The 25283-nt window shown below is 36.6% G+C and overlaps 1 protein-coding gene across 5 annotated transcripts in view; it reads right to left on the bottom strand.

Annotated features, from left to right (window-relative positions):
- The window catches only part of DOCK4 (dedicator of cytokinesis 4), a 233550-nt gene that overhangs the window by 100811 nt on the left and 107456 nt on the right, over nt 1-25283 (bottom strand). For all 5 annotated transcript variants that reach the window (XM_042018041.1, XM_042018044.1, XM_042018042.1 and 2 more), the window contains 5 exons: nt 21210-21291; nt 20532-20592; nt 18515-18647; nt 16917-17005; nt 4310-4435 (listed from right to left, as the gene is read on the bottom strand). In XM_042018041.1, the coding sequence (XP_041873975.1) occupies nt 4310-4435; nt 16917-17005; nt 18515-18647; nt 20532-20592; nt 21210-21291 (491 nt within the window). The remainder of the gene's footprint in view (nt 1-4309; nt 4436-16916; nt 17006-18514; nt 18648-20531; nt 20593-21209; nt 21292-25283) is intronic.

Here is a 25283-nt window from a genome sequence, read left to right on the forward strand (position 1 = left end):
TAACAGCTGATGGGGATGGTAATAGAATACACTGCAACCCAGGACATATATTCAACACCTTTGAAGGATTCTGATGAGATTTAACTGGACAGCAAAAGGACATCTAATGAAGTTAAAAGGTGACAAACGTAAAGCAATGCAGATGTGATGGTAAAAAAATTCAGTTACTTTTCCTAAATTAAACATGTGAAAGCTTTTTGTAGGAAACTTAAGAGCGCAGCAATATCCCACGCACCTCATTCTATCTGCTAAATGAGCAGAAATTGTAAAAAAGAAAAAAAAAGAAGACAACGTTGAGAAACAAAACACAACTTTTAATCTTGGACAAATAAGTTTGAGAGAATAAAAATTCCACTACAAAAATTAATAGTGCAGCTTCATGTAGAGTCTTTAGCAATGCTATTTGTGAAAATTTATCACAGAATTGGAAAAGGGCCAAAAAATTCCGAGTTAAGTGTTACAAGGCAAGACTTCTCCAGTCAGGACTGACTAGCTCAGCTCTAGATACCAGTATAGATACTACACTAAGCTTATGTACAAGGTAAACAGGGGTCAATGTAGAACCATCATAGCGATGCACCAATTCTTTAACCTCGTCTAATATCATAAGAGTTTAATAATTTGGATGGACTGGAAGAAATACTAACTCTTATCCTTAAATCAAATGTCAGCAGTGGTAATGCACCAGTTCAGACCATAAGCTGAAAAAAGGATGGCTATTGCTAACTGATATCCACCTGTGAAAGTCTTTTGAGATGTCAGCCAACAGGCCAATTGTTTACACACTGAAGTATATTTCATGGACCAAGATATTTTGAGCTGTTGTCCTCTATAAGACACAGGGCCTTTCAAAATCAAACCCATAGCTGCTTAAAGTAAGAATTATACTATTGCTATAGACAAAGCTGCATAGGTAAAATTCCAGGAAGTAAGGCTTGGACCTAATTAATTGCTTAGTGAAAAAAGTATTCTACGGGAAGACAATGTGCTAATGTCTCACACTGACGGGATTTTGTCTTTGACTGTACCAAGCAGTCAAAACAACAACTACCAGTAAACTACCAGTAACAGACTTAGCACTGTTAAGAACAGTACAGCTTAAATGAAGGAAAGCAGATGCAGTTCTGATCTGGAATGCACAACAAAGGAAGACATGCACCTATATGTGTGCTTACCACACAAAAGTTTAGTCTGTTTACAACTGAGAGGCAGAACAGGCAGCTAGTTAAGCCAGTTAAGTCCTCATTTAGACAAACAGCTGTGCTAGGGTTTATTCCAATTGTAAAAACTCCAGACAACACATACTAGTGATCAGGCTTATTTACAGATTGAAGTATCTTCCACAATGATGCCAAAGAGCACATACATGCATGTGTGCTGTAACACATGAGCACTGAAGTTATGCACTGATACGGGTGCTCTAAGTCAAATTTGGAAAGAGATTCCATAAGACTGAACTACATAAAGTACTAAAAAAGCTGGTAAAAGTATGTATAGAAAAAGGGCTTTCACATTTCATTACCTATTATGTATGTAAATTTAATTTAGAGTGCTCCTCAAAAGTATACTACCTTTGTAAATATTAAATGCTAAATTTTATATACTAAGTAATGATGTGGTTGTCAGGAAATGGTGAACACAGAAACTCAGTGTGCAAGCACAGCTGTCCTTCAATGTCATACAAAGCTTCCTGAGAATATTGGCTGTATATCTGCAACCACACTAAAATGCCAGAACAGAAATTACCAGTGGTTGCATAGAGTCTGCCCTGAAATCCTGGTCAAACCTAGAAAATGCATATTGATTATATTTACAAGTTGACACTTTCACTGCCTGTCCTTTTGTTGGCTAGAATAAAGTGAATTACCAATTTCACAGCCTTTTTGAATCATAGCCATCTACTTTTTTCCAGCCATCTACTTCATTTCCTAAAACACTTGGAGTTCTTCACAAAGAAATTCCGAGAGTCCTGGATAGTGTATTCTGTGGCTTCACCCTGCCAGGCTGCAGTGACACAAAAATCATTACTCTATAAAAACATGCATTATTATCGTCAGTTCTGGTTTGGCACGTATGATGATCCCAGTTACTTTTCACAGCATAACCTCCACAGAGAAAAGTATTGATATGACAAAAAAAGGTCAGAGAGCATTTAAATACACCAGAATAGGAGAGAGACTTAAAATATGGCATTTATAGGAGAGATACTGCAGTTCAGCAGCATGAAGTATTTCTTATTGAATAATTCAAGAGAGTCTGGTTCACAACACTAACCTAAGTGCTAATTAACCACAGCAACACACTTTCAACAAAAATATAAAATAAGATCTAATTAATGACCATTTCTGGTGGCAAAAGATGAAGTTCTCTAATTTATCAGTGGGAAAAAAAAACCACTAGAAGAGGAACAAAATGAAAGGGGAGCTTAAAAATAATAAAGCATTTCAAAGGCTAGGTTGCTGAGGGCAGTTCAGGGCCTAGGGCACATTGCTCTGGTTAGTCCTTGAAACTCATCATTACAAGACTGAGATGATTATTTCTCTTTAGGAGAAATCCCTTCTATGCCAGTAAACATAGAAGCTGTACATTATTTAAACTGATGCATGCATACAATTGGACTGAGAAGGCACTATACTAGAACCCATATATTATTTTTTTAACTAAAACAGTGACAAAGTGAACCTGCATAATTCTTTAAAACTGAGTCAAGAAACTCCTCCAGCAGCTGATTACACTGTACCCTGCTATAATATGTTTTCTGCAGTTTAGTACATCACATTATTTCTCAGCTGGAAAATGACGGGATACAAGATCTATTTATAGAACATAGCAAATTTGATAACACAGAGCAGCAGGTCACTAAATCATAGACAACTGGAGAAATGATTCTTAATGGGAGTTACAGTGCACTCAGTAAAACTGCTTCCACTGTTACCTGCCATATTACCCACAACACCCATTTGATTCAAATTTCAAATCCAACAGTAAGACAACAAATAAAGCCTAGCTAATAAGCCATAAAATTTCAATGGAATTGCTTCCATTAGGCATATATATAAACTAACTTTAAATTAAATGGCACCTGACTTATGCATTTTATTATTCTAAATACTGCAGTCATACCCGCAGAGTATTTTCATCGTAGTGCTGAAACTGTGTTATTAATTTGTGTTATGTGCACGTTTTAAGTGACCAGTAGTGCTGATCTAGGACGCAGAAGGATGTTTAATTGGCAGTAAGCATACCAGAGTGAATTCTCAGTTGTCAACTTTCAGGCAGAAGTTCAAGAGAAATACATGCTCACAGCTAAAGCTGAGCCTCATTACTGAGTTTCAAATGCCTATTTAAGACCTCCTTGATTAGTGAAGTATGAAAGTTTATTTATTTGTGCCTCAGAATCTTAGTTTACTTCTGATTTAGGTCCACAGAAATGCAAAAACAGATCTTTATATGAAGATGATAGTCTCTATTAAAAATCTGAAAGTCATGAGGATGATTTACATTTGAGAAAGTCAAGACTGTATGCGTGGACTCAGCTGAAACTAAGATGTGAGCTCCTCCCTGCAACATTTCTCAGCAACGACATAACACCATAATCATGCCAAACTAGTCTGCTTGAAAGTATGCTTTTCCTTTAAAGAGACATTTGCTTCCTACTTTCCAGCAACCCACTGAACTTTTAAAAAAATTTCATTTCAAGGATGAAGCTATAAATTGTTCCACGATCTTCTTCCTATATTTGCTTCTTCACATTCCTACTGACACCATCTTTCTACCTTCCTTAGCATCTGTTTAGATATTTGCATATATTTTCGTATAATATAAGCAAAATGAAGTCTCTACAGCTATATTACTATCCATTTCCAGTCATTTCCAGTATTGGAGACACAAACCTTAATGAAAACAAAAGCTGTACAGTACCACTGAAATTCTGTGAGTCTTTATTTAGAAAGCTACCAGCTCCTATGAACAAAATGTTCTGCTGGTTACCTTCTTCCCTGCACAGAGCTCAGCAGTCTTGCATTCAGTCATCTTCACTTCAATAAAGTGAGGTTCTACCTCTCAAAAACGGCTGCTATAGCCATATGCCCTTTTGACATTGGCATAGTAACTATAGAATATAATGTAATGGGGCTACTGGGACACAGTTTTCATCTACCTTTATGAAAAAATGCTAACATAAAAGTCTCTGGAACTATTTAAGAAGTTTCAGAATACAGTATTTATTTGAAAACCATCTGAAAACCAATTAGTTTCTCATTAGTTCTTTCTTTTACTGCTTATTGAGATATTTTTCTCTTTAACTTACCAGGCATTATAATATTGGAAAAACCTAGTTTCCTTGTTATGGATACTCCATGGGTAAATCTGGATGTATACTCCCTCCTAATTTGTTCTATGTCTCCATGAAGCAACTGAAGAGAAACTGCCAAACCTGAAATTGAAGAGAAAAACATTGAAAAAAAAGACATTCAAACAGATTATTGTTATCAGTACTTCTTAAAAATTGTATATATTTGCAAGTATATATGCATTCTCGAGAATAGAAAATTCAGAGGAAGTTTAGCAATAGCAAGCCAACCCACTTCAATTTTTAAATGTATTTGGGAAGGGTATCAACATCCAAAAATCAATAAACACTTGAAAACAACTACCCATGAAAAAGATTAGCAAATTATTACTGACATGTAATTGAACTATGATGACATGTATGAAAATTATCTCAATAGGGATGGACTAATGTTCTCTAAAAAGAGAACTAGAAAGAGGTCAGTTTGGAGACATCTCAATCAGCAGTATTTGCTACCATTTCAAATTTCACTTCCTTCAATACAATCCTGCCTTCATTGGTAGGCAAGAAAAGGTGCACATACAATGGTCCCAAGCTATGGGTGAAATGCAGAACTCCCATCACAGTTCATCAGTTAACCTGATACAAAGTTATATAATTTATTCATCCAAAATCTGAAGAAAAAAATTCTAGTAAGCCAATATAGCATAATCAGTACTCTTTACTTAGGAACCATAATTTCGTAATGACTGAAATTACAATCTTTTTTTCAATATTCAACAGATTTAACCAATCATACTCTTTCTTATGTTTGCTAGAAGACATGCAAAATGCAAGGATGGCCATATAATAATTTTCCAATTTTTATTCCTCTAGAACCAAGGAAGCATAACTTCTTCTACTACATGTGCAGTATACAAACAAATTGCAAAGAGCATACTTCATTACAGTTGAGATTAACAAAAACAACAGGCATGCCTTTTGGTTATTTCAAATATAATCACCAAGGCAAGTGTCAGAATGACACAGTCTGTAAAGATTAGTCTTGCCTGACCTTCAACATTACTACAGCATATCACGTGTCAACATACAGATCAAGGAGAAGATAAAAGCAAACTCTTCATATACACTGAACAACTGGAGATAAACAGACAACTCAGAAGAAGAGTCATAATGAGCTTGAGACTAAGCTGAAGCATATAACATGTACAACAAAAATGGAACAAGGTCATCAGTCCTTTCAGCTTTGAAAGACATTTTCCCTACAACCATGTTACTGTTTAACTGAATAAATTTACTTAAGTCTGGCAGTTCCTAAAATCAGACCTTAAAAATCTGTACTATGTACTGCCAGTCCAAGCTACTACAGATCAGATATCTAATTACCATGACAACTTTAATATTTTTCCTCTTACCTACACTTACATTTTCTTATTTTGGCAACTCCAGAGAACGTGATACTCTGACCAAACTTTCCTTCTCATGAAAAACAGCTCGCCTACACACCTCCAACTGGGTACATAAACAACTCTTTACAAGCAAAAGCATTCAGTGAAGTCTATTCTATTTTAAGGACTGTATTTAATGCAATGGACATTAATTATTTTTGTAGGGGAATTTGTTCTATACAGTGAACAACCTTTAGGCAGTAGTGACAATTATTATTGGGATAGGTGAGAAAACAAACCACACTGTGGCTAGCTGGTGGTACAGAAGCTTGGTACAAAGTCATAAAGGTAAAGTTCAGGCTCTATTAGAGCAGGTGAAAGGTTTTTTATTGCTGTACGGGAAGAGCTAGGCTGGGTATAGCTCCCTTATAAATATGGATATTTAGCCCACCTCCAATCTTGCTGCTTTCATATTTTAAGAAATTGTTATACATACACATGTATAATCATGCCCTCATATGGCCCCATTGCACTGTTTCCTTGGAAACCTAAAAAACCCATTTGCTATTGTTCCAGATCACATGAACCACAACAGCATTAATCAGATATTTTACACCGCCTGGTGTTGAGTAAAGTTATTGTGTTTTCTAAACAAAGGTTGAAGACCCCAAGTCCAATTTTCTTTCAGTACAAATTTCACAGATTTCCTTGAAGAATTTTATTTAACTCTAAAATCAAATGTCAAAAAACCTTACCAATGGCTAAACAATTTTAACTTCAGAAAAAAGCTATCTGCCAAAGATTTGAAGTACTTGCTCATGCAAGGCAAGAAAGATAAAAAGCTGTGTATTTCATGGCATTCATTGTTAGAAAGTGAAGAGCCATCTTTATACATCCAAGAAATCTCTCAGTGAACACACTTGAAACACAGGTTATTCATTTTACCTATAGTTTAAACACATCTTTGGAATATAAATGGCATGCATTCCCCAGCTTTTCAGAAAAATGAAAAACACTGGATTACAGATAGCAAACTTACTTTAAAATGTTATATACTGGCCTCTTACTAAAGAGGCCAGTAAATAGGAAAGAATGAAAGTCAACCAGAATGGAAACAAAGCAAGAATGCACAGGGAAGGAAATCTGAAGGACCTCCAAAAATCAAGTCTTCAAGTTAACAGTTTTGTCACTGAGGATCTGGTTGCCAAATAAAAGGGATTTGACAAGAAGGGAAGTAGAACTGGTAAATCTGGTAAAAATGCTGAAGTTGGGAGCATACAGACTTTACATAAATGATGGAAAGATTCCCAGGTAAGCATTAAGATTGCTCTCTCAAAGCTCCACTAATTTTGCAAGGAACCCAGGCTACCCTCCATTAAGGACCTAAAATCACAAGAGGCATACTGCTGCTGAAGTGGGATACCCACGTTACAGAACAGGTTGCCTGAATTCCCAATGATTTGTTACATTCAGGATGTTGAGAACATACTGTAAATGAAAAGGTTTCCCCTAGAAGTGGTTTCATTCTGCTCTCAAGATCACACTACCTGATGATCAATAATTGGCCACTGGTGAGCTGTTTACAGGTCTGGGGCCCTAGTATCATCCTATGCCAGTACTTTGAAGGTGTCACTTATGGTCACATGTCTTTACTCTTCTGTGTTCCATTTTAGTCCAGGGTTATAGTTAGTTAACTCTACACAGAGTAACTACATGTTATAGCTATTTGTTAAATACAAAGCATACATACCAAGGTGGATTACACCACACAACTGCACAAAACTAAGTAAGAGCGATAATAAAGCAAATGAAATTTATTATTTTGTCATTAGATATATGCTTTTACAAGTCAGAACAAATCTCCAGGCAGGGTAAGAGAAGTCCAGCCAGCCAAAGCCAGATAGGTAATGAGGACCTTGTTGGCAGCTAAACACAAAGCCTGTGGCCAGTTACAAGCCACAGAAAACCCATATTCATGGGTTTATGAAAATGCAATACACTTGCTAAAGAAAGTAGACACCCATCATGACTGAGGAACCATGCAATTGTAATAAAAACCATGGGGACAAGGTACTTTAAAAAGATGGAATTATTAATTTTACAACGGACTACAGTTTATATGCTTATTATAAATCGAGTTACCAGAATATCAATGAGCATTAAGTAACATAATTTAAAACATACTGACACATCACATTCAGATTTTCAGAAGGGTGCAGATTCAGCTGAAGAGGGATTCCCTCAGGCACATTGCAAAACAAAGCAGACTGAAGAGGAACTGACAAGTTTAAACATATCACCCTTAAACTAAAAGAGAGGAGATACAGACTACATAATAGGGGGAAATTCTTTACGGTGAGGGTGGTGAGTCACTGAAAAAAGATGCTTAGAGAAATTGTGGATGTCCCATTCCTGGAAGTGTTCTAGACCAGGTTAAATTGGGCTCTGGGCAACCTGATCTAGTGGGTTGTATCCCTGCCAACAGCAGGGGGACTGCACACAGCAAAATGATTAGCTTTAGAAAAAAATTCCAGCATTTTATGATGGGACAGCTGTTCACAGACAAAGCAAATAGAGATCTCCAACATGCCACCATACACTGCATCTGACTGTGGTTGATAGGACCACTGCACCATCTATAAAACCTAGGAGCCATCCAAAACTTCATCACTATACATTTTCCATTTCTAGAACATTAGGAGCTAAAACATAACAATGAAAATGATTATCCAGTCTCTGAAGGACTGGCACATTTTCTTTAATAAGGTATGTAGCCTATCTTTGTTCCCTCAGAAAAAGCTTCAATTACCTCCCTAGTGGTAATTAAAACCTCTTGTGTTAGCTATTATTCCTTATTTACCCCAGTTTTGAAACTACTACTACAATACTCTGTAAGGGACTGCAAATAGATATGCTTTTATTTCTTTTGCAAGCACATGAAATTTCTTACTGTTAACTTGTACTAAATTTCAACACAACACAGATTATTTTTATCATTCAGATGAAAGAGAATGCAGAAAATTGACAAGCTGCTGAATAAGCATCCCAGATTTTTGTTAGATTTGTCATTTTACCTTCAAACAGCTTTTGTACTGCATTATTGATTTCTGCACATAGTTATGACAAAAGGCATCTGTTCATTATGCTTATAGACCCTTTATTTGCATTTGAGCTTCTGGGAGGAGGGGAAGGAATGTACATTCAGCTACTATCTACTGGCAGCAGAGAATCCTAGATCATATTAAGAAGAAAATACCCAGCAGCTGCTCAGGAAGCCGATAGAAGAAAAAAAAAAACAAACCTCAGACAGAATGTTATTCAGCACTGTTTTTATTTTAAGAAAGGTAATAAAATGAGGCATGTGTCCAAATAAAGCTGCCTAAAGGTGTTAAAGGTTTTCTGAAGGTTTACAGGTGTTCCCATTTCCAGTAGCATTTTAAGTGCAAAGGTAAAACCAGTAGATTTTCACAATGTTATTGGCAAACAAATGATTTATTGATTTAACATGATCTGGGACAAATAATTGTATAAACCTTGGCCACAGAAAAACTCTATGTAGAAAATCCCACAAATTACAGTCTGGGAATAGACAGATTAAAAAGGAGAGGTAGATTCTGTCCTTGATGGCCTTTTTGAAGACTTCATTCTGATTAATTTGAATTATCAAAGGAAACTCCAAACTCTTCTTTTCCTCAGCTTTAATTCTGGGGTTTAGCTCAGTAAAAAAAGAATGCATGAATGCCATTGCAACATTGTGACAGCTTTCTCAGAGCTCCTGTACCCAAGACTTTTGTCAGAAATGCCCTCAAGTGTATAAAGTAGGGATATTTTCTTCTTCAAATGGAACATAAACACTTAAATACAAATTACATTTAACTGTCATAGGAAAGCTAGCTTGGAATTTCTTTACAGGGTAGATGGTAGAACCTCAAGTATTTCCTCAAAAGGCTAAATTAATATTATAAGCACCTAGCCTAACTTCCATATAAAGACAATAGATTTCAGAAATAATGTCTCCAGTTCTTACCTTAGCAAGCCCACGGCTGCCCTTTTCTATTAACAATTGACAGGGCACGTTAGCATCCATTTGCACACTACAGTGTTATATTGCAAAGGTGAACCATCTTGCATTTTAAAATTACATTTTTACCAACAGGATGGTTAGCTAGAATATTATGGAGTGCGCAAAATACACCATTTTGAGAATTTAAGTGTTTTATATTGCTTCTAGTGCAAATAACAGACAAAAGGTTCCAAGAAAACACATTTTCTCCTTCATGAAGTGTAGCACTTCATGCAAACAGAATTGTATTAGGAATTTAGCTACTTGCATTCCAATTATGCATCTTTTTTCAAAGGAAACAGATGTTTAACAGGTGCCTGAACAAAATGTTAAAAACCAAATCCCCACCAACATAAGAACCTAGGTAACAATTGTGAAGAACTTGTAAATAGATTCTTTGAAGGCACTAAAATCATGCATATATATTCTATAATTCATTATTTGAAATAGTGTTATGAGTTTTTATTTTTTTAGTAGATAAAACAAGGAAAACCAATACTCCCAACAAGTAGAACAAATTTTTGGAAAAGGTTTATAAAAACATAACCCAACTCCAAGATTGAAATACGAACCAGCTATTGTTATTATGTAGCCTTAGCTTATGCCGCCTTAGTTAGGAATTTCTGGGTTTAAATTGGGTGCCACTTGAATCACGTACAGCAACAGTGTGTCCAGCAGGACCACGGTAGTGATTGTTCCCCTGTCCTTGGCATTGGTGAGGCCACACCTCAAATACTGTGCTCAGTTTTGGGCTCTTCACTACAGGAAGAAAATTGAGGTGCTGGAGTATGTCCAGAGAAGGGCAACAGAGTTTGTTAAGGGTCTGGAGCACAATTTTTATGAGGAGCAGCTGAGGGAGCTGGAGTTGTTTAACCTGGAGAAAAGGAAGCTGAGGGGAGACCTTATCACTCTCTACAACTACCTGAAAGGAGGTTGCAGGGAGGTGGGGCTCTGTCTCTACTCTCAAGTTACAAGCAATAAGAGGAAACTGCCTCCAGTTGTACCAGGGGAGCTTTAGATTGGATATTAGGAAAAAATTCTTCATGAAAAGGGTTGTCAAGCATGGAAAAGGCTGTCCAGAGAAGTGCTTGAGTCACTATCCCTGGAGATAGTTACAAGACCTACTTGGCAGTGCTGGGTTAATGGTTGGACTCAATGATCTTAAGAGTCTTTTCCAACCTAAACCATTCTATGATTCTATAATTGCAGTACTGACTCGAACAACAAGTCATAGTTTCTACTGAATGTAAGATGCCCCTGACAGTATCACCATGGCACATTTTTCATTCTTCTCTAAAAACAAATCTTTTAGCAACACTGAAGAGAACAACATGAATTTAACTCCATTACACCCTTATCTCTTCAGGGCCGAATGATCTTGGAACAACGCTTCATGTGCAAAATTCTTTATATGTCTAATTTTTTGGCTTTAGCATTTTTTGAGAACAAAAAAGAATGCCTTAATTAGCTGTATACTTAGTGAAGCATACATGAGCAGTATTCCTATTTTAAAGGTATTTTAAACAGCAGCCTTCAGTGACAACTAGTTCTTAAACACATCAAACTGGAATACACATAATCTCCTTGTCACAAAACAAAGATTAAAAATGACAGATTTATAACTTGTCCTAGAACTAGAGTAACTAAGCAATGCACTTGCTATTTAAATGTAAGTGAAGATAAAAAGTACATTTCAAAGCAACGCTGACACCTGAGAACCCTGTAGATAAAATACAAACATCGGAAAACTTTTCTGTGATTAATTATATGCCCAGGAGTTACCTAAGAGTTACGTACTTCATTCTGTTTTACCTTCTTTGTCAAGTTCATGTTACTGCTCCTGCTATCATTCCTCCTCACTGTTTCCCAGTCACTGCTCCAGTCAATTCTCCACTGTAAGCCTATGCTTTCTTTTTGGCTAAAACTCATAGCTGTCTCTAGCAGAGATACCCATTCAGTTTCCCATCTAACGTTTCTTGCGCTGATTCACAGGAAAAAGATCTCATTGCAACAACTCTGAGTGTGGTAACGCTGTGAACTGCTGGGGTAGTCTCATGCAAACATAGTCACATTTCTTCGGGTGTCTAGAAAAGACTTTCAGTTACCACAGCTCTATTCCTAGAAATATTGTAAACTTATACTGAGCTACCGATTCCCTGCTGCATTTGATCTCTTGTAGCTTTTCATTTTACAAGTGTGAAAAAATTATGCTCCTAGATTAAGGGGCCTCTGCAGTTTCTCCCCTGCAAGGTAAACAGTGACTCTAACAGGCTTCCTGCTCCACATCAAGGAATTTGTAAGCCAAAGCTTACTTTATGTGAAATGGGAAATCAAACAGACCCAGTAACGTTTCTTTAAATTTCTCAGTGTTTGACAGTAACCATGGAGAAAGGATATCATTAGAGTGCCAAGGGGCTGCTCAACCCAGGTAAATAGGCATGAGAAGACCCCAAAGCCCATATCACTGTTTCTAACCATCTCCATTGCCATACTTGTCTCAGAACTTGCATCTTGTCAGATGAGTTCATGCACTGGGCTCATCTACCTCACGTCTCTTCTGACCAAGCCTTATATTACCACTGAGCCAGACTGACTTAGTGGCAACTGACAGGTATACTGAGGGAAAAAAAGTCCCACATATGAAGTGAAAATAGTTCCCTAAACCAAAGGATGTTTTATGAAACTTACTTTAGATTGGTTGAATTAAAATTTAAAGTATTTGCCTCTGAATGAGCAACCTCACTGAACTTCAAAAATGTTAGATCTCACTTTGAGGTTGGTTTCTCTTTCAGTTGTTGTTGGACCACAAATCCCTGAGGACCCTTCCAGCCTAACTTACTGTATGATCTGATGAATAACTTTCCTCCTTAAGATGACAGATTGTCTTTCCTCATGATATTGTTAGCAAATATCTGTCAACACATGGGTTTCAAGTCCTCCATGCTTCAGTCGGGGCATTCTAGTTTCAAGCACTCACATAAATTAATGTATAATTAAAAGTGTTTCCAGTGGAGTTGCAAAGTTTGGCATTGCTACCACAGAATACATCACACTGCATTCAGTAAAAATGCAATTAGGTTACATCACTCGTCTAGTTCATCAGAACATTCCAAGATAACGGCACAGGGAAAGACTTTCCCATCTCATTAGTTATTTTCATGGAATCCACACAAGAGTTCAAAGCTACAAAGCAGCTAGATGTGTTTATAATTTCTTATATCAGTAATTTAATCTCTATAGAACATGAAAGGATTTTCACCTCCTTTGCTGTCACAACTGAAAAGCACACGTATCCTTTTCTCAGCTCCCAAGAATTACTGCGTCAGGCACATGCAACTTTTCAAGACTTCTTATAAGGAAATCCTAATCGGCATTTACAGAGAAGCTTACACTTGAGACTATTCAGAGCCTAATGGAAAAAGCAGAGCAAAACAGAATGTCTTGCAAACCCTTAAAAGTAAGTTATTCAGTCTTTCTTTTCATAGGAACGTTAAGAAAAACAAATTTGTAGTGCATTTCATCAATATTTAAATATTATTTTTATCAGGTAACCCATTGGGGAGAATATTCGTACATAACATGAGATCCAGGCTTTCTCCTCTGTAGGATTTGGTAAGAGGACATGAATACAGATCACACTTAAGAAAATCATGCTCTACTCAGAAGGCTTTAGAGCCACTTCCACTTTCCCCATGGCACCATGAATATTTTCAGATCATATACGAAGTTGAATAGTTGCTGCGGGGAAGTTGGAGAAGCCAAGCAATTAGCATGCTCATCTGGGACATGGAAGACTGACTGAAAATCCTTTTCCAAATCAGATCTCTGATTCTACAGATACAAAAATAGAAATGTGCTATTCTCCTCATAAAACTGATGCAATTAAGTGTGACGTACATGCAGGAATATTATTTTTTCCACTGCTTTTTGCATTTTAAAACAAAGTAATCAGCTTCTAATTCTAAGAAAAAAATATTATGCAAAAAATAGATTTTACAGCCAGCTCTGCTCCAGAAATTATTAAAGCCTGGTTTGTTTAATAATGACATTCCACAAATACCATAAACTCAGTGTAAGAAATAACAATGCTACTGAATGCAGCAAATGTTGTACAATTTGGCCTTTGCAATAATGGTTTGATCTCCTACAATAGGGAACCAGGTGTTTTCTAGTAATGTGATACCTCACACCAGCTGCAAAGACCAGTGGTGAATGGGAATTGCATCCATTACCTGCTACTCCACTCTCTGTTAGATTGGAAATTCATGCAGAAAACATATTCCAGTTCTCACTTCAGCAAAGGATACTAAATTTTCCATGAGTGTGTCTTTCCATTCCTGCACCACCAAGAAGAGGAAAGGGGATGAACATCTGTCCCCTGCTCCTTTCTGGGCTTTATTAAGAAGCAACAGTCATTTGCCTTTATTTGATCCTTTTTAGACACAAGTTGAGAAAAAGATGCAAGAGGACTCTATACTTAAGAACCATCATGAGTTGAAGCAGAAAAAGTAGGTGTTTGGGAGTGGGGGGTTGAGTGGCAAATACAAATGCTATAGTCTGTCACTATGCATTTTAAAGCAGGACACTCAAAGTACATTTTGAGTTCCTTTTTAGATTGCCCCAAAAACTGAAAGATTTTTTTTTTCCTGAAGAATATTATGAACTATCTGATAAACTATTTTAGCAGGGGGACACAACAATTTGTGTTAACTAAAGACTTTGTAAAATCTCCTGACTTGAAAGAAACTGTAAAGGAATATGAAGAGGGAACAAGCCTAGAGAATAAACAACAGTCTGAAGCATCTTTGCTGTTTGTTATTTTTACCGTGCTTCCTTTCTAAGTCTTTTTTAAATGTTCAAGGTGATTTGAAAAGGACAAGTGTGACATAAACCAAAAAATCAAGTTTTCCTACATCTGGCTCATACCTACAACAGTTCCTAAAGGAGAGAAAAGACCTCTCTCTCTCCTATAATGTAAGGTGTTATCCTTTTTTGACAACAACAAGGTGATAGCCGAAGCTAATGAGGCTTCAGAACCAGCCACTCAACACTATCACAGAAAAAGACAGCAAATGAAAAATAAGAAGTAGTGTAACAACAATATTTTCCATGAGGTGTCAGCAGAAGTATCCAAACATATTGCTAAAACCTTGCAAGTGCTTTTTAAGGCTGCTAAGGAGTCACAGGAGAATGGATTTCATGTGTGTGATATAAATAGCCTTCCATAGTTTATCTTTCAGTTGCTCGGTACTCTAAGTAGCATTACTGCTCACTTCCTCCTTCTCTCTCCAACCTTCACATCCACTACTGGAATTCTGTGCTGATCTTCCCTCTCTGCCTCCCCTACTCTGACAAACTTTTTCAAAATGTAACTAATCTTCCATTTACCTTTAGTTTCCAGCCCCCTGCAACCCCTGCGAAAAAATTAATGTGCAATGTCTTTCATGTTGAATATTCACATAATTAAGAGTATTCAAATTTATCCAATGTCTCCTAAGAACTGCACATTTAACTATGACATTTCATGAGAGAAAAATAAGATTAGCAATGTATCACAGAGTAAGCATATATTGCATGGACAGTCAGAACAACCAAGAATAAGTTTCTTCTTGATGAATATGATTAACATATTTAAGAAGCATGTTAATGTTTAAACATTAAACTTACTCAGTAATGTACTCTTCTATTTGCAGTACATGATTTTTATATTTCTTGTCCAATAAGATCTATGATATTCTAAACCTTAAATATATATATATGGCCATGTTACATGAGAAAATAATAGAATTAGAAATGGTTAAATATATAACTTCAGTCTTGATAAATAACATGAGGTTTTATGTGCTTCTTGGTTGTCCACTAAAGATTGTTAAACATACATTTTCAAAATAAACATTATGCTTGAAATCAAGTTAAAGAAGCCTGCAATATATAGTTAGGTAAAGAAGCATGAGGCCTACTACATGAAAGCCATTACAAATACAATATACTGGAACCTTCAAAATGAGATTTTTCTATAGTCATATTTCAACTAATCAACATTTCACAGGGAAAACCAACATTTGAATATAGGGACAATAGACTCATAAGCCTCCATTTCAGGTTTCATTTCAAGTTTGACTCCATCTTTGAATTACAGAATTCAGAAAAAGTTAGCAAGTTGATATTAAAAAAGAAAACAAAAAATGCAAATTCAACATCTTCTGTGAGTCAAACCACCATCTCATAATAACAAAGCTCAGTTGTGCTTTGTTTCCTTAAGTCTCACACACAAATTTATTTCAGTGACAGTTCCAGTAACATACAGCTGACTGCGGAGGACTACTGGCAAGTTCTTAAATTACAACTCTGCATCTTGCTCAGCTGGAATTCAAAGCTACCAGTAAGAATGCAGACTGCACATTCATTTTTTTCTGAAGTTTAATATATACTTGTTCTGGCCTCAGCCACGAGGGAGTGAAGCCTGGAGCCCTGTGGGCGTGTCTAGGTTGCTATTCTATACCAGCTACATCATCGATGCTGTGGAACCAAGGAACTCTGGCTTCCAGGAAGGAGTGGTGTGGCTTCAGGTCAAGAAAAAGCCTGGAGGGAGGGGCAAACTCATCCACCATTGATGACTGTTGCCCATTCACATTTTGCATGTGAATCACCCTCTTTTGTACACTTTTGTTATTAATGTTGCTGCTGTTTCTTTTTCTTATCTCATTGCTCTTTACAGTAAGTTGTCATCCCAGGATCTCTGCCTTTCTGTATATCCCACCTGCGGGGGGAGAAGAGTGGCTTGTGGTTTTCTTTTTAGTGTGAGTACTAAATTGGGGAATACCGTTCCTAAAACACGACAGTAATGTCAATGGCAAATTTTATATTCCTGATGAAAATGTGAAGCAGAAATGTCAAGCAATACAGATCAATAATTTGATCAGCTCCAGAACTGAACTCCAGCAAACTCCTCAGAATAAAAGTTTACATTAAATAGTTCCTTGATGAAAGTTCAGTGACTTTTTATTTTTAAATGTGCACATGAACAGCAGCATTGTACATTTTCATCTGACTATTTTTCTCTATGCGCAAAAATGTTTCTTCCATAGATGTTAGTCCTTCTAAAATAGAGCTACTTCATTTGCAAACTAAGAAACCCCTAAGAATGCAAACAGAAAGGTGGCAAATTACTCACCTGCATTGGAGCCTGTCAAGTTGTAACGCGCATTCAGCTTTTTAATGATATTTTCATGGATCTGATACCAGTCACTCTCTGTGTTGCACCTAGAAAAATGATAACTTTTTTAATTCTGAAATGGGAACACAAGTTTATCAGACCAACTTCACAACATATCCCTAAATAAATCCTCTTTAGCTCATGAAACAAATAACACAATAGGAGCTAAAGCCCCATGAAACTGCCTGTCTCAATGGAAAGAGTGCCCTTACCATTTGAGAAAGGCACCATGAAATACCTGCTTCGTGTGGCAAAGGATGGGAGAAAGATAGGAACAATTATGCTGAGGAACTCAGCCATGACCAAGTTCATTTCTGTATAGATCTATCCTTCAGGGCTAACCCACACAGAAACCTATCTTGTGACGCTCGAAAGGAGACACAGGACCCAGAGCTGGTCTTAGCAGACAGAAGAATCTGTGCTATACACTTCAAACTTACTTTAAAAGTTTGTGATCTGCAGGAGGTAGTCAGTGAAAGAGCAAAGTACATTTCAGTATACATTTAGAAAATACCTGGTTTTCCATGAGGAAAATGTTCTAATGATCACTTTTCAAAAGTTTAGACTTGAGTTAGCCTTAGCATTAAATCTGGTTTCTAGTGATAATTCTTCTTCCATTGTTTTTGTTATTTTAAAACAAACAGGTAAAATTTTAAAAAAACCAAAATATAATAGGCAGACAAACCTAACAATTTGTTAACCAATAGTGAACACTTACGTGACTTAAATTGTTCTGGGAGTCTAAGTAAGAGCCAGCCCACCTGTCCACTGTTACATTAAACTGTTTTTCTGCAGCACTGATTTCAGCAGTTCTAACTCAAGACAGATGGAAACAGAGGAAAGACATCCATGACTTCAAGATTTGAGTGCTATCCCTAGGAGGGGCAGAACTTTCTCGTACACATGGTGTGTCCCAGGTATAGGTAGTTAGAATAGACCAATCCACGAAACAGTTCCTACTGTAATGTCCAAGATCAGCAGGAAATTACATACATTGAGTTGCTACTAGAAAATTGAACTTTCTTCCAATTGCTATCAGCCAAAATACACTATTTAATCAAGCATTCATTTTTAAATCTACTTTTGATTTTTCATTCTCCAGCACTAACTGCCTTTTATATTTTTGTTATTCCCATTATATAGTTGCTTCATTTCACAAAAAGATACTCTGCCTGCTTTTTTTCTGTAGTTACAAAGTACTTCCACAAGATGCCTAGGCAGCACAAGGCACTTAAATAAGTCCTAAAAGCGCTTTATGTTACCATAATAAGAGAGTTCCAGAATAATGTTAAAAATGCCAAAACATACACCAATACCTAAAAAGATGCAGCCTTTATCTTTAATATCATCCCACTTTATAAACACACCTGTAGAACTAGCCAAAATTTCCACACTATGATAAAAAAAACCCAAAAAACCAAAAAAACCAGCTACTGTGCATTTTTGGAACAGAAAGGAGGTAGAGCTATTTACTCACACTGCACTTAACCCCACTGATTCTGATGCAAAATGACTCTAAGGTACTTTCAAAAATTAAGAAAAAAACCATTTCTTACATGTAGACTTTTAAGACGAGGTCATCCTTTGAATCTCCTGCCAGCAAATCTGCAATACTGAGAACTGCACAGCCAAAGGGCCGTCTATATTGTACATTGCAGGCATTTTTCTTTTCTCCAGCTCCCATTCGTCCTGCCAAACAAAACACATATTTGATGCATAATCCATGGAACTGCTCTCCAAACCACAGAAGGGAGGCAGCAAGCAATCCAGCTCAGACAATGCCAAGTATACTCTCGTTGGGAACCTGATCCATCTTTATACTACACTCAGATAACAAATGGTACAGCAAGCCCACTCAATATGTGGTGATCTTGAAAGGTCTCAGACCAGAGCTTCTCCTCATCCTCTCATGACCCCCACTCAACAAACACCCACTTTGTAATACCCAGTCATAGAAACCTCATGACACTATCAAATTAAATTTAGAGCTCAGACATGACAGTGTTCAACATTCACAGTCTCGTAAGAATTATTTTACTGTGCCTGTTGCTACCCATCATTTATGTGAGAGGTGTTGTGATTGAGCCATTACAATTTAGTAATCAAATGCTGTTTCCTTATAGGCAACTGGAAAGCAAGGAGATAACTGACCAGTTGCAGAAGAATGAAGAAGAAGAGATGAAACACAGGGAGAAAAGATGACAAAGAGCAGAAGAACAATTTATGGTAAGGAAAGAAAGAAGGCAGTCAAGGGAAAGAGATTTGAAACAAGATGTTTTTTCTAGGCCTTTTCTATTTGATTTAAATACAATTTATCAATCTTCTTGCTGTGTTCCTGGCATTTGAAACTGCCCTCTTTCTATCCATTTTATTCAATTGTGCACTAGCAGCTATGTATCTTTCCCACCAAGTCTTAATTTCTGACAAAAAAAACCCCTATGGCTGCAGCTGCTGCAGGGCAATGTCTCCCACAAATATCCCTATGCATCACAGCAGCTTGTAGAGTAATGGTTCATTTTCACACCATAAAGCAGATGAATGTTATTTTAACTTTTTAATATTTCAGTGGTTCATGTATAAACTTGACTGTGAATATATTTAAAAATTATACAACTGGAAAAATCATACTCTTTAATATTCTTTAAAACATTTATTCTTCTAATGGTACTTACAATCAGAGTTTACCATATCTTTTCTAAAACCTTGCCAATAAAAACAAAACACTGTATTTTGATGAAATATCAAATCATCATAAAAATGCAAGGAAAATTATTTCTCAAAGTCGTAAAATAAGGCTTACTTTGTAAGAAGTTGTTTCTGAACTCAGCACAAGTTACAGCAACTATACTTCAAACCAAAATGTCTTTCAAAAATAGGAAGAAAAGTTATATTTAGCACTGTACTGATGCAACTAGAAGCAATTTACAAAGAAAACAATATATCTAAGATATCAGAAGCAGACCCAAAGATTATTGTTTCACATCAGTACAGCCCAGAGGATAACTTCTTAAAATAAGTATGTACACTTTTCTTCTCCACTTTTTCCTAGAGGACTTGGTATCTGTCTGCAGCATCAGAGATTAAAATTTTTATGAAATATTGTCCATTTTTTCCCTCTCGCCCTTTCTAAAGCAGTCAGGGAGAAGACAAAATTCATCTGAACAATTTCAGATATACATCAGGTATATATATATATATATATATATATATACACAAATTAGGTACACTAAACGTCCAGGCAAGTTTTTCTTTGTTCAAAGGATGCTTGAAATTACAAGAATGGACTCCCCAATGACAACTCCATCATCTTAGCACAGTTTATATTTGACACTTTCATTTTGTTTTGTGATAGTAACAAAGTATACTGCCTCTAAACTCAGTTAGCAGTATACTTGATAAATAACATAAAACAATGCTGAGAAAGCCAAAGCAATTTTTCCAACAAAACTTGGGCATTTTCTTTTCCAAAAATTTATTCAGAAGTCTAGCTATTATAAAAAACCCAAAAGCTAGCTCCAAGCAGTTTTCTTTTATTTACTGTCACATGTCTAACAAATACAAGATTATACCTACCTATTCGGATGATGTGCACAGTGATATAGATGTCCTTCCTGAGTTCACTGCTACCCAAATCCTGCACAAGATCAGAACCTCATTATTTATGACTCCTGATTAAAACGCGACATTTAAAGAGATCTGTACACACTGCTTTCGCTGCCAGTGAAAGTGATAAATGAACAGTGAGTTCATTTATACAGCATTGACAAATCCCTTCAACACTTTAAATTGGCAGTCATGCACTCAAAATGAGTGTCCTAAAATATCATGGTTAGAATTTCCTGTAATGTAGCAAAATCAGTGGGAGGGCACAAGAGACTTGTTGTGTGCCTTGAAAAGCAGTGATGCATTTGTGCAATTCCAAATATTCTGGAAGTACAGCAAGTGCTGCACAAACAATCGTTTGGGTGTAAAAAGTACAAGGAGGAAACATAACTGGTCCTTGTTGCAGAGAGAACGACCAGTACATACGCCTATGTGGAAGTCCAAGGAGTGTCCACATACTGCCAGAAAACTTTCAAGTTGGGATTTCACCCATACCCTTCAGCCCCTCAAACCAGCCCTTTGAGTTGATGTTCATAGCAATGTACAAGCTTAGGGAGCAGTTCTGAGTCAACCACAGAATAACAATTTAATCCAACTTCTGTTTTCAACATCTAGCACAAAAAAAGATTGAGACTAGGAAGAACTCACCACAAAGAGAGAACAGTGTCTTTCAGGCTTTTCTGGACATTTTGGCAAACCATTTCTATTCAGTCTTAAAAAAAATCTTTCACTGTAAGAAAACAAATATGACAGATATGTTGAACAACACTACAGCAAAAGCAGATCTCATTTTGATCTTATTTCCAGATGCAACCTTCCTCAAGATACAAACGAATGAAACAATTTCTTTCTGAAAGTCTCAATAAAAAAAAGGAGACACAAGTGAAGGGCAGTGATTAACTTAATCACCTAACAAAATTACTAAATCTCAATACAAAATAGAAGACTGATTGTCATTTGGAAGAATGATATTGTACATCCTAGTACACAGAAACACAAGCAATAAAATCCATTTATCCTAAAACTAAAATTAGATGTGTAGTAAGTTGGTATTGATTCTTGCTAAACAAATGTCGACATCACCATGCTTGTATTCAACCAATATTCTTTTTCATATGTAGGATGATGATTGTAGGAGACATTTTTCTTACGCAACTCTATTAAAAACTCTCACTACAGTACACTGATTTTAGCAGTTTTGTAAAGAGTCTTGAAAGTTCCAGCAGGGAAAATTTCATTTTTGAAATCCTGTTTTGCAATCGACAGTGAGGTGTTAAATGCTGCAGCTGATATAAGTATCAATACTGCTAGTAGGGAGGTGCAGAGAATTCTTATTTCCAAATAGAAGAGGGCACAAGACCCCACTGGAAGAGAAATTACTTTTTGAAATATTTCCATTAGATAGTAGGATTTATGGATAATCTCTAAGCAAACCTGGGAATTCATGTACAGCAATATGATGAAAAAGCAAATTTTCCATGCTTTGGATAATTTTCTCTAAGACAAGAGGCCTCACAAGAAATGTAACAATCACATTTCTGTAATGATAAATGTGGAAGATGGGAAAGGCAAGTAACTGTTATATACATTTCCCCTCACCCTCTCACCTCCAGCCCCATCTGGCCAGACACGAGTCTGGATGTCCTGTAATGGTCAAATCAGAAATAAAATTTCCTAAGTACAACAAGTTTTTTTCTCAGCTGTATCCACATCTTCTCCTTGTTCCGGAAGCTAAACATGGTTTACCACTGCTCTATATCAAGCATAGCTTTTCAAAATCTAGCTGGAAAATCACTAGGAATATGTTGGATAAGATCCAGCTCAACAGAGACTAATTAAATCTTTATTGCACCAGCATTTGCCTTGTAGAAAATCTGCATCGATCATTCACAGAATCAGTCATTCACATGGAAAGGGACCTCAAAGGGCCTCTCTGTCCAAACTCATGCTCAAAGCAGAGTCGGCTGTAAGGTCAGATGAGCTTGCTGAGAGCTTCAGCCAGGCGGGTCATGAAAACCTTCAGCTATGGAAACCACAGAGGCTCTCTGAAAAACCCATTCCAGTGTCTGACTGTCCTCAATTTTTTCTTTACATCCAGATGCACATTCTCTTGCTTCATTGTATATCCCTTGTCTCTCATTGTCCCACCATGCACTGTTGATGTTATTGATCTTCTGTAGGTAAATGGGGACAAACTTTTTACCACGGACTGTTACCATAGAACAAGGGGTAATGATTATAAACTAAAAGAGGGTTGATTCAGATTAGAAATAAGAAAGAATTTTTCTACAATGGCAGCGGTAAAATACTGGAACAGGTTTTCCAGCGAGGTAATAGATGCCCCACCCATGGAAATATTCAGTCAGATTGTGCAGGGCTCTGACCAGCAAGACTCCAAGACTCTATGATCTTGGAGGACTTTTCCAACCTTAATGATTCTGCAATGATGTCCCAGCTCATCACATGGGGGCTGAACTAGAAAAGTCCCTTCTGACCCAAAACATTCTATGCATCTATGATTATTCTGTGATTTTAATTCCCCTCAAAACTGCTGCTTCTCCAGTCTGAACAAGCCCCACAGCCTCAACCTCATGTTCCAGGGCAGGAGCTCCTGTCCACAAAGAATGTGAGGCCTTCTGCTGAACTCACTTCAGCTCATTAATATTGGTCTTGTACTGAAGGACCCAAAACTGGCATGGTCTGACCAATGCTGAGCAGGGATGATCGCTTCCCGTAAGTAACGGGCTAAGTTCTTTTTGACGCAACCCAGGATACTGTCACACGCAGGAGCACATTTCTTAAGAGCTATGTCTGGAGAATGCTTTATGTTTCTATGTGCCAGCTATCCAGGCCGAACCTGTAAATACTTAAAACTTTCTTACTGTGATTCTTTGAAAACTTTTGTGCAATCTTCAGCTGTACAGCTTTTTTATCAGATGCCTTAAAAGGCAGAACCTAAGGAACAATAGTTAAGCTCACGCATCAAAGTACATGAAAATGTTATTTCCTGAGCAAAATGCTATTTTTCTCATTCATGTTTCATGATACAGCAAACTTCTGCAGCTTAGGTCTCCATGAGAGCATTAAAATTGAGTTTTAAAGACTGTTTATGTAAGTGTATTTTTACAGAGAAACAAGTTCGTATTTTGCTGTTGATTTACAACTGGTTTCAAAATAATTATGCCCTTTCATTTAGAATTTAGCTCATTTGTAATATTGGAAAATACAGTAAAAAAAAGTGCAGAGCTTTGTTTATAAGTCTCACACAAAGTTACTGTACATTGAACAAGAATTATTAATTATATTGCCAAAGTAGATAAAGTTTTAGGAGCCCATTATGTGTGGCACCATGCCAAATCAAATACAAATGAAGAAGTCTTTGTTTCAGCACTAATACAGCTTCTGTGCACTGAAGCCTGCAGTTTTGATGCAGGTACGCATCAATAAAAATTTGGCCAGTAAAGGTGATTCTGAATTTCACCACTTTATCTTCAGTCTGTACAATTTAAAAGTAATACATACATATATATACACACCACATTTCACCATGTGTTTGCCTTTAAAACAAGTGCTAGATATGTTGGTTCAAAGAAAAATACTATTCATAAACTTCATTGTTTACCTGTTAACTGGGAAATATATTTAACTGGGAGTGTACTCTGTATTTAATTAAATTTACATTCCACACAAAGGCACATCTTTTGAAAGCTTCCTATTCACTGTCCACTACAATATGAAATTTTCAAGCTCTACTTATACTCACAGATCATGAGATTATGATTCACAACACAACTAAAAGCCAAGACTTTTGTGATGCCACAAAGAAATATACTGATTGCAACCAATATGTAATGGTTATGCAGATCTGCTTCCCTCATTTGAATTTGAAATTTTGTTTCACTGAAGCAGAGGACCCAGTGCCAATAAAAAAAGCAAACCAAAACCAACAAATAAAAAAAAAAAACCAACCAACCCCCCACTAAAAAAAAACCCCAGAAAACAAACAAACAAAAAACCCCCCAACTTAATCCTTGTTTGGTGCTTTATGATACCTTTTTTTCACTAGAAACATATGACAGTACCAGTTACAGCTCAGATAAAAATGGTTATCTTTGAACATTTCCAGGGAGCAAATGCAAGCAGTTAGACTTGTAAGATTACAAGACAAAAATGGCAACGTTATATCTACGTACATAGAGCATGGGCATTTATATACCATTTCAAAGGATTTCGGTAGAGACAAACAGGTTAGAAAAAGTGCTAAGGAAAGTAAACAGCCTTCATAAAATAAAGACAGACTTCCCAAGATCTGAAAGCTTGGCTTCAAACAGCAGTAAAAATCTCAAGAGGGTTAAATCTAGAGCTAGTATCTTACTGCACAGCAGTTTTCTCATCAGTCAGCTACACATACATAGATACAGCAAGTGCACACAGCAACACAGAAATACCTCTTCTTTATATTAGGATTATTTGATTTTCGTTTAGACTACAACACATTTTTTATGAGCACCAATCTCACCACTTAAACGTGCTGTACACATTTAAACTCATCTGTCTTCCCACTGAAAATAAGGAAATATCTAATGCTGGAGAGAATAAGAAGGTCAGCAAGGGATTTTTGTACTGTAACTTCTTATGTATTAGCAGAGTAACAATGTGTTCCAAATCTGCAGGCTTAACAGATGCATTTTAAAGAAACACGGCTGAAAACTGTTCTATTTT

Source organism: Corvus kubaryi, unplaced genomic scaffold (assembly GCF_017639235.1).
Source record: "Corvus kubaryi isolate FWS band 111438036 unplaced genomic scaffold, C.kubaryi_AGA036_p1.0 137, whole genome shotgun sequence".
NCBI classification, from domain to species: domain Eukaryota; kingdom Metazoa; phylum Chordata; class Aves; order Passeriformes; family Corvidae; genus Corvus; species Corvus kubaryi.